General features: G+C 40.6%; 1 protein-coding gene across 1 annotated transcript in view; it reads right to left on the reverse strand.

The window, feature by feature from the left end:
- The window catches only part of Tfrc (transferrin receptor), a 35,525-nt gene that overhangs the window by 19,762 nt on the left and 5,497 nt on the right, over window positions 1-10,266 (reverse strand). The window contains exons 2-4 of the mRNA XM_010623999.3: window positions 1,923-1,981; window positions 1,007-1,205; window positions 289-502 (exon numbers count right to left, since the gene is read on the reverse strand). Coding sequence (XP_010622301.1) covers window positions 289-502; window positions 1,007-1,205; window positions 1,923-1,958 — 449 coding nt within the window. The 5' untranslated portion in view covers window positions 1,959-1,981. The remainder of the gene's footprint in view (window positions 1-288; window positions 503-1,006; window positions 1,206-1,922; window positions 1,982-10,266) is intronic.

Below are 10,266 nucleotides of genomic sequence, written 5' to 3' on the forward strand. Positions count from 1 at the left end.
AAAAAACAGTCAAACAGAATAGAATAGAACCTGAGACTAAGCAGTGAGATACCAGAAACACGTGACAAAGAACAAAGACCTGTACATTTCCAGAGAAGGTCTAAATTTCCCCCCACCAGCACAGTTTCAATTCTTACTGACCTCTCACCTGTATCCTACCTACCCATGAGAAGCCACCCCTCCTCTAAAAGGCCTCTCACATCTGTCGCTGTGGTTTTGACTCACTGCACCTAAAAAGCAGTATTTGCTCAGACAATGAAATCAGACTTGTGAAGCAGCTAAGCTTACTTGACTGTGTCGCTTAACTTTGCATTGCTGAGTTTCTCTGACAACATTTTTTTGAGGTCTTCCCAGTACAAGCGAGGAGAGGCTTCAGAGCTGAACTCTTCATCCCCTGGCTCCGGGTCTTCTGACCCGTTCATCGCATCCATGACTGCTGGACTCTCACACTCAGCCTTTGGTTCTATACGTTTACAGTAGCCCAGGTACCCGATCAGAAATCCTAAGATAAAAAGTTGTAAAGTTCAACTCATAGAATTCATTTATAATCTGGCTCCTTAAGAACTGTTAATATTTTAAGCCAAACCTTGAAGATACTGGTCTCAACTGAATTTTAAGTAGTCTGAAAGCAAACAACTACATCTCAGTCTTATTATAGATTTTTAAGCCACATAATCTAATACGTTATATAATAATGACTAACTTACATAATAACTATTTTACAGTTACTTGTTTAAAACACGGGGGTACCTTTTCTTACCAGAAGCCTTCCCTGAAACCCCAGGCTGAGTTCCTGGGCCCCAAACATCCTGTGTTCTTTCCAGTATAACATCTGCACAAATGACTGCAATGACTTACATCTCTCTCTTCTCCCACCAGACTAAATTCAGTGGCAGGTACAGAATCTTAGTCACCATCGTATTCCTACTGCCTTGCACAGTGGCACTTACAAAGTACAGAATGAGTAGCTGAGTAGAAATAATGGCTGGGTATAAGAAACACTTACCAATCAAGAAAAAAATGGTGATGGCAATAGCCCCATAGCAGATGCTTTTGACACACCTTCTCGGTGCTTTGGCGTTGGCCCTCATGCTGTCAGCATTTTCTTCCTCATCTGCAGCCAGTTTCATCTCCACATGACTGGTATCTCCATCTACGTGCCGAGCCAGACTGAACCGGGTGTATGACAATGGTTCTCCACCAAACTTGGATTTTTTTTAAAAAAAATGAAAGCACCATAAAGGAGATGAAGGGAATCAGGAACATTTACAACAAGTCTGGTCACAAACTATGCTTGTTAGTGCCCCGCTGCCAAGGACCTGATCACACTCCTAAAAGAATCAAAGATCCCCTTTCAAAACAGCACTGTTCCTGCCCACTTCTATGGGTGGCAGATGGAGGCCGCATCACACACTGGTCTTCACTCTATGCATCCCTTTCTTCCCATGTTTTTGTATGTTTCCTAAATAACATGCACTACGCACTATTTTTTTGTTGTTGTTGTTGTTTTAAGGCCGACAGGGTCTTTAGTATGTTGCCTGGGTTGGCCTCAAACTGCTGAGCTCAAATGATTCTACTTCAGTCTTCTAAGTAGCCAGGACGCCAGGCAAGGCCACAGTGCCCAGCTCCTAACTATAAATCTGAGCTGTGCTTTCTTAGCTCATCTCATCTACTGGACTACCCCCCACCAACCCCAATATACCCAAAGCACCTGAAACCTCTCACAATATTTTCTAGAATTAACCTTGCACCAAACTACACTCTTCCTCTGTGGGATCTCTTAGATCTCAAGGTAACCAGTTCAAGTATACAAGAATGCCTGGTGATATTTGGAGGCATTATTTCATACTTGGTGGGGTAACAGCCATGCTGGTCTACGTCACGTTGTTGCAGACACAGACCTGTAACTGAAGATGTCTTACCAAGTTCGAGAACGTTGCTCTGGCTTGATTCATCATGCTGAGCTGCCACGTGGAAGAACCTGGTGATGGAAGAGCAAATTGGTAAGACTGATGCCAATGCATCACATTAGTAAAGATTTTTCATTAACAGGCTACACTAATTATGTCAAAATTTCTTGCAAATTATAATTTTTCTAGAAAAGATCTTTAACCAAAATATTTAATTACATGACAACAAAATTTAGTGTGACAGCCGACTGAGTCCTGCATTGAGGTGGGATAGTGGTAGGGACAGCTAAGGACATTATTGGGACAAATAAGAACTCTGAATACATACTTGATAATGCTATTTTATCCTCGCAGGATTTTGGAGTGTGGTATCGGTGTTGTATCTGTGTTCTTATGCACGCTGTCCCTGGGCAGTGCTCTCGGTATGTGTGTGTGCTGGCTAGGGACTGAGTGTGGCCGACCCTCAGCTAGTTCCCTGAGAGAAAGGTTGCCAGAGAGATGAAAGAAGTGCCCAGAGCTTTCCAGGATTAGAGGGTGCACAAGTGGCAGTTCTACCTCAAAACCTGACCTATTAAGAATTAAGGGCTTTTTTGCCAGAAGTGGTGGCGCACGCCTGTAATCCCAGCACTTGGGAGGCTGAGGCAAGAAGATCGCTGTGAGTTCAAGACCAGCCTGGGCTACATAGTAAGTTCTAGGTCAGTCTCAACTACATAGTGAAACCCTGTCTCAAAAAAAAAAAAAGAGTTAAGGGCTTTTTTTTTTTCAAGTGCTAGGAATTGAATCCAAGTGTGTTTTACTACTGAGCTGCATCTCCAGCCCTTTTTATTTATTGTTCTTTGAGACAGGATCTCACTATATAGTTCAGACTGGCTTTGAACTCACTGTGTAGCCCAGACTGGCCTCTTCACAGCAACCTTCCTGCCTCAGTCTGCAGGGATTACAGCCATCCTCCACCATGCCCAATTTAGACTAAATTATTTGATACTGTTAAGCTGCCCAGCATGGCCTTGGAAAGGGGGAAAGCTTGACAAAATTAATAGTCGCTGAAAATAGTTAAAGGGGTCATAGACAATGTCACTGTGCTATTATTTCAATTTTTCCTTCAGGCTTGGAATTTTTGAAACTTAAAATGGGGGACAGCATGTCATCCTTGTTGAGTAGGTAGGTTTCAGTAATAAAACTTAGTAGTCAAATACAAAAAAGATGACAGACTATCATCTGTGAAAAAAACAAAAACCAAAGCAGAATGAATCAGGACATCATGCCACAGAAACCACAAAGGGTTATGCTATTTTACAGATCAAGAGATCAATTATCTGAAAGGCTGAGTGATTTGTACAAGGCTGAAACTAATATCCTAAAAATGAAGTTCAATAGATTACGAGGTAATAATAGAAATTGTATTACCTCTAGAAATTTAAGAAATTATCCTTTTTCATTATAGACTTCATTACTGTCTTTTTCATTTATAGACATCTATAACCATGTGTTTACCTAAAGCCCTGAAATCTGAATTGTTTTGTTTTGTTTTGTTTTTTGAGACAGGGTCTCACTATATAGTTGAGACTGACCTGGAACTCACTATATAACCGAGGCTGGTCTCAAACTCAGAGATCCTCCTGCCTCAGTCTGCCAAGTATGAGTGCTGGGATTACAGGCATGAGCCATCATGTCCAGCTGAAATCTAAATTTTCTGATTAATCTGGCTTGAGTACATCTAAGTGCTTGAACATTAGGCAGAGATTTATAAAATGGACATTTATTGGACATAGTATCTATTGTAAGGCTTTTCCTATACATAAGTACACTTGTAGCACACTGGATACTCAGATGACACAAAGCATGCTGATTGTAAAACAAAGAATGTTATATAATTACAAAATATTTTAAATTCAAGCTTTAAACCAGATGCAATTAACTGGGTATGGTGGCACCCATTGGTGATCCTAGCCCTTGGGAGGCTGAGAAGGAACATTGATTCCCTAGAGTTAAAGGCCAGCGTGAAATACATAGCAAGACCCTGTCTCCAAAAAAACACACAAACAAACAAACAAAAAACAACAACACTCAAAAAAGCCAGGCCTGTTGACACATGCCTGTAAGTCCAACACTCAGAGGGCTGAGGCATAAGGATTGCCATGAATTCAAGGCCAGCCTGAGCTACATAGCAACATCCTGCCAAAAAAAAAAAAAAAAAAAAAAAAAAAAAAACAAAAAAAAAAAAAAAAAAAAAAAAAAAAAAAAAAAGCCACACACAAATGTAAAAAGATATATTGAACAGATCATATTCTCAGAAACACAATCTCTTGCCCCTTCTGGTACAAAACGTTTATCACCGCTTTAGCACTACACCGTTCAGACCCAATCACTAGAAACAGAATGAAAAAGCCCCACCCTGAGCCTATTTTAAATAGCCTTTTTCTAGGAGGAAAAAACACCTTACAAGTTTAATGCTTGTCCATACCAGATATTTCTCAGGTTTTCTAGTTTCAAATGAGTTTTATTTATTTTGCAGTACTGGAAATCGGACCCAAGGACTCACCTATGCAAGGCAAGTGCTATATAACTGAGCTACACCTCTAATTCTTAATTTTAAAACTGAAGTGATAACACATTTAAATAAATGATCTAAATAATTTAAGCAAATGCTAAGAGTGACTTCAATCTACTATCATGAAAGCACGATTACATACAAATAGAATAAAATTATTTTACCAAGAAAACCAATGGCTGGCATTTCTATTTCAACACCCAGACACAAAATTAAGAATATAACAGCTTTTTGGCCATGCACTTCTCGGCTCAGTAAAGTTCAAGATGCTGATACACATAAGGTCTGTTGCTTGGAAGAAGTGATGAAGCTTTTCAAGTAGAAAAGGTGAATCTGAATTTATGCAAAGTAGAGACTTTGCTCTATACCTATTGTAGCAGAGGGTGAATTGAGACAGGTCCAGTTACACTCGGAACGTATATCTGAGAATTTTGTGCCTTTGCCTTTTAGCACAGCTGACACTACAGAGACTAATATTTGTAGAATTAATTCCATTATTTAGTTTTTTTTTTAATCAACTAGCTTTAGTCTGAAACTATCTTGATTAATATATTCTACAAAGACTAGTTCAGTAAGGTCAGAACAATTCTAACTAGATTATTTCACAAGTACTTAAAGTATCTAGCTGGGGATTTAACTCAGTGGTTCTGCTGCCTGCTTCACAAGCACAAGGTCCTGAGTTCAATCCCCAGTACCAAAAAACAAACAAGCAAAGTATCTCACTTTTTAAAAAACCAGGGTCCTGTGTATTTCATATGCAAAAGATCCTTTTAGAGATTAGATTTTATCCTTTTGGCAACATAAATTGATTCCAAGAGATGAGTGAGGGGTTGACTACAAAGAGCCATGAGGGATTTTTTTTTTCTGTTCACATCTTGCTCCCAATTGTTCTACTTGATTATGGTAGAGGTTACACGATTATGCATGTTAAATTTCACACTTAGATTTGCAGAGCAGAATGCAAACTGATACTGAAACAGGGCTTTCAAAACAAAACAAAAAGAATGTGTAACATAAAAGGGCTGGGGATTTAACTCAGTGGTGTGGCTGCCTTGAAAGCACAAGTTCAATCCCTGGTACCAAGAGAGGAAAAAAAAAGAATCTAACAAAAGAAATCAAGTCAGAGAAAAATTTTGAGCTAGAGAATTTCCATTTTATTCCTATCACTTAATCTGTCTGTGAAGACCACAGCAGTTCTATGATATCCACAAGTTATTCCTGAAGTTTTATAAATCAGTTTTTCAAAGGGCCGGGGATTTAGCTCAGTGGTTCCACCGCCTGCTTTGCAAGCACAAGGACCCAAGTTCGATACGGGGATTTAGCTCAGTGGTTCCACCGCCTGCTTTGCAAGCACAAGGACCCAAGTTCGATCCCTCATACCAAACAAAACAAAACAAAACAAAACAAAAACACCTCACATACAGGAGAAAAGCTTTCTATTTAACAGAACCTGTTAATAAATTTTCTTCTAAGTAAAATCACCATGTGCTCAAAAAGCATCCATAGGAGAGGAATTTCCCGTACCAGATACAACACCCACTCTGTCTATAAGCAGTTCTGTTCAAAGGTCACATCTACAAGCTACAATGTTCTCGTTTGACTTGTTTCAAGAGGGCACCACCAATGCTGACAGTTTAGCGAAGAAATAAATCAAATATCACCTTGACGTTTTCATACTAGTTACATGTATGTATGATGAACCAATGGTGACTTAAAAACTATTCAGTTCTCACAACCATAACAGAAATTGAAATAAACAAAACACTGCCAGCTCTGAGTGTTCTGAACTTGAAGTGAAGGACCTAAAATGTCTTTAATTGACGATCAGACGGAAGATAAGCAGGCAAAGACACTAGAGAGCCCCGAACTTCTTTAAATGCAATCATCTTGCTGGGGTGTAGCTAACTGGTACAATGCCACTCTACTGCAAGAGGTCCTGACTTCAGTCTCCGGTGTTGCAGAATAAATTCAATCTTCTAATTCCCACTTCCTTGAAATACAGCATTAAACTCTACTTATTTTTTTAAAATAGTAATTATCTTGACACCTTAAGCTACTTTGTAGCACTTCAAAACCAGGGATCTGTAAACAGAGAGCTTGAAGGTGGGACTAGGGTCAGACACACTTGGATATGTGGATAACACACCCAAAGTGGCACTCCTCTTTCATGAAATAAGCATACGCCACCTGTTCACATGGCGAAGCCCACTTCAATTTAGGGAAACAGGCCACTCTTTCAAATCCTTGAAACTCACATAAGAAAGTTCCTCTACCTGCTTTTACTGGTCTGTTCTAGAGATCTTCACTGCCCAACAGACTCACTTAGAACCCACAGACTTGTATATATTGGGTATGACTTGACAAAACAGCATCAAGATCTCTCTTAGAGGCTAACTTCATAGGCCTGAAATGCAAGGGCTGTGGAGGAAATCAAAGAAAAGCAGAATCCTTATTTCTTTTCAGCTTTTTTTTTTTCCCCTTCAGCTTTCTGAAGAGAATGCACACAACCTAAAGGTCAGAACCACTTGAAGCCACTGCCATTTACAGGTATATTGCTCATACGAGACAGCAGGAAGTAGACACCACCCCAGAAGAATTCCACAAGGCCTCAGAGGGTCATTTTTAATTAGCTTTCACTGTTGTCTGATTTAGGTTTAACTGAGAACCTTGCTCCACTATAAACACACATATATTATCAGAGGCAAATAACTGCCTAGCCTTAGGGTGAGGCTATCCAAACTGACCTCTCTCCAACAATCATCAGCACAGGCTGGGTTCACAGACAGCACTACTTGACATGACTACTTTGTCAAAGACAAAAGGTTGCTATGCGGGCTGGGATTCTTAGCTCAGTGGTGAAGCCACCTGCCTCGTAAGCACAAAGACCAGAGTTCGATCCCTGGTACCAAAATAAAAAAAGTTGCTATGCTACATATACAGGGCTGATCAAAAAATATGGTATGTTGTGCTCACTTCAACAGCACGTAAACCAAAAAAAAAAAAAAAAAAGTGCTTAAATTTTTTAAATTTCTTAATTATGGTAAAAGACATTGCTGTTAATCTTCCTCGAAATACTCTCCCTCCCTTTGAACACATTCCATCACTTTTGCCATTTTCTGAGGCATTTCTATCATTTCTAGAGTGTATTTTGCAAGGTGTGATAAAAAATACAGTGAATGCTGCTGCCAGGTGCCATTCAGGCATAATGCAAAAACATCACTGTGTCCTCGTCCACCTTATTCACAGAACTGCCATCCTGTGACTTCTGGCTCTTCCTCAAGACAAAAACGTCAATGTTTTGAATTGATTCAGGACATAAAAGCAGCCATGACAGCACAAGTAAAGACACTCATGAGAGGACTTCCGAAGCCTTCAAAAAAAAGGCAAGAATTGTGCTGGGGATTTAGCTCAGTGGCACCGCGCCTGCCTCTCACAAGCGCAAGGTCCCGAGTTCAATCCCTGGTACCACCGGAAAAAAAAGTGGCAAAAATGATGGAATAAGTGTTAGAAATGAGGGAGATTTTGAGGGGGATTAAGGGCAGTATGTCGTTTATTTTTATTGCTTTGCTTTGTTTTTGTATTTTGAGACAGGATCTCACTATGTAGTCCAGGTTGGCCTTGAACTCACCACAACCCTTCTGCCTCAGCCTTCCAGTGCTCAGGTTACAATTATGTGCCACCACACCCGATTTTAATGGTTGAGACAGACTCTCAACATATTGTTCGGGTTGGCCTTGAACTCACTGTGTAGCCCTCGCCGCCCTCTCCCCCACCTCTCAGTGATCCTGCTGGAATTTGGGGAATGGACCAATGTCTTTTACTGAAGTAAATTTTTAAAAAAGAAAGAAAAAGAAAAAAAACTTTTAGCCAGGTATGGCTCGGTTGTTATTCCAGCACTCGCTGAGGTAAGAGGATCAAGGCAAGTATGAGGCTAGCCTGAACTACACTGCAAGATCCTGTTTCAAAAAAACAAAAATTTAGGGCCGGGATTTAGCTCTGTGGTTCCGCCGCCTGCCTTGTAAGTGCAAGGAGGACCCGAATTCGATCCCCGGTACCAAAAAAAAAAATAATAATAATAATAATAATTTAACATTCACTGCATTTTTTTCTTACTGATAAGCCTAAAAATTTTTTTTAACATTCACCTAATTTTTTTAATCTCACTGATAAGCCTCTGAAAAACGTTTGCTATTAGTGGAAAAACAAAACGCAAAATTAAAATTCCAGCAGGGCCCACAGGTTTAGAAAGCCTGAACTTAATTCTCACAATAACTTCTATTAATTAGTTTAATTAAATGTCTTTGTCAATGAGGTCAAATTTCCCAGAGACAACTGAATTAGCATCTAGTATTTCAAACTAATATCTAAGCCTAGAATAAAAGGTATCCGGTAGCCAAATACTTTTGTAACAGCACTACTTCCTACTTCACTCCTCTTACAAAAGAAAAAAAAAATTAAGGGCGCGAACAGCAATCCAGTCCTCTGGGTAAGTGATGTAGCCCAAGGTCACCATCAGCAGCGAGCGGGGACAAAGTGTTAACTGAGAACTGTCGCCAAATATTCTCTTACCCACACTCTCCACCTACCACTTTGGAGCGCTGTCCAACAGTAACAGCGAACCCAATGGGCTTCTACAACCCTTTGGCCTCGCTAGCTCCCAAACTGCCCTTACAAGTAAGTCTTGTTCCCGAGGTCGCCCATCTTGTAACGAGGACTGCTAGCAATATTCTTATGGTGAACACCTGCGGCGCTCGCGCTGACTCTGCACTGGAAAAACCGAGAATGCACCCACAAGGCCAAGAGGCAGAGCCCGCAAGAAAAGATCAGGTGGCACCGCGGTTCCAGCGTGCGCTGTAGCTGCCATCTCAATGCCTGAGACACGCGGCGGGTCACCAAATCGGAGGCAGCTGTGTTTCTCTCCGCAGTGAGACCCGAGCCCTCAGGGCCGCGCAGAGGCGATGGGTTCCGAGGCCAAGGTCAACCCCGTCCCCTGGCAGCCGCTGACCAGGGCGACTTCCTGGGGCAGCACGTGCTCGCGGCCGGGACCTTCTGCTCTGTCTTACTGCTTATCTCCCCAGTTACATTCTTCGCCTTGCTGTTCTTCACCTAACCTGATTCTAAACCCTGCTAATTGATCTACCTGTCCTCCTCCTTAAGTCAAACCATATTTACCTTAAGAAAATCTAAATAAGACCATGACGGTGCAATCTAAATACCTTCCATAATCTACTGACAAGATTTCAAAGCCATTGTGCTGCCATTGAGACCCACCATATCTACCCATTTTTCCTGTATCCTCTCCACCCAGTCTTCCAATTTATGTATCAGCACATAGGGTTTCCTGCTGTTCCCCCGAGACAGCCATACTTTCTCCCTTCTGCGCTGATGCTGTTCTCTCTACCTGAATGCTACAGTCCTACATTCTCTCCTTACCTTCAAGTGGATACTTGTGCATCATTTAAGACTTATCATAAATACCTTGTCGCCCAGGAAGTGTCATTCATTTCATAACTTTGAGCAGTCTATATTACATACTTTGGCCCATCTGTATTACATACTTTGTTAGGGTCCCTGGAATATCCCATACATATTTCTATTACACTTTTTATATTACACTATAATTAACAGTTCATGTCTTTGGTTCTGACTAGGACATGAGTTCCTTGATAGTGAATACTTTTTTAGTCTGTTTTCTAAGCCATATGTTCTTATGGGCATAAATACTTGATGAATGAATAAAGAAATGAACAATCAAAAGCTGTATTTAGAGACATTGATTTTTTTTTTTTTTTTTTTTTTTTTTTT

Source organism: Fukomys damarensis, unplaced genomic scaffold (genome assembly GCF_012274545.1).
Source record: "Fukomys damarensis isolate Sample0158 unplaced genomic scaffold, DMR_v1.0_HiC HiC_scaffold_12, whole genome shotgun sequence".
NCBI lineage: Eukaryota > Metazoa > Chordata > Mammalia > Rodentia > Bathyergidae > Fukomys > Fukomys damarensis.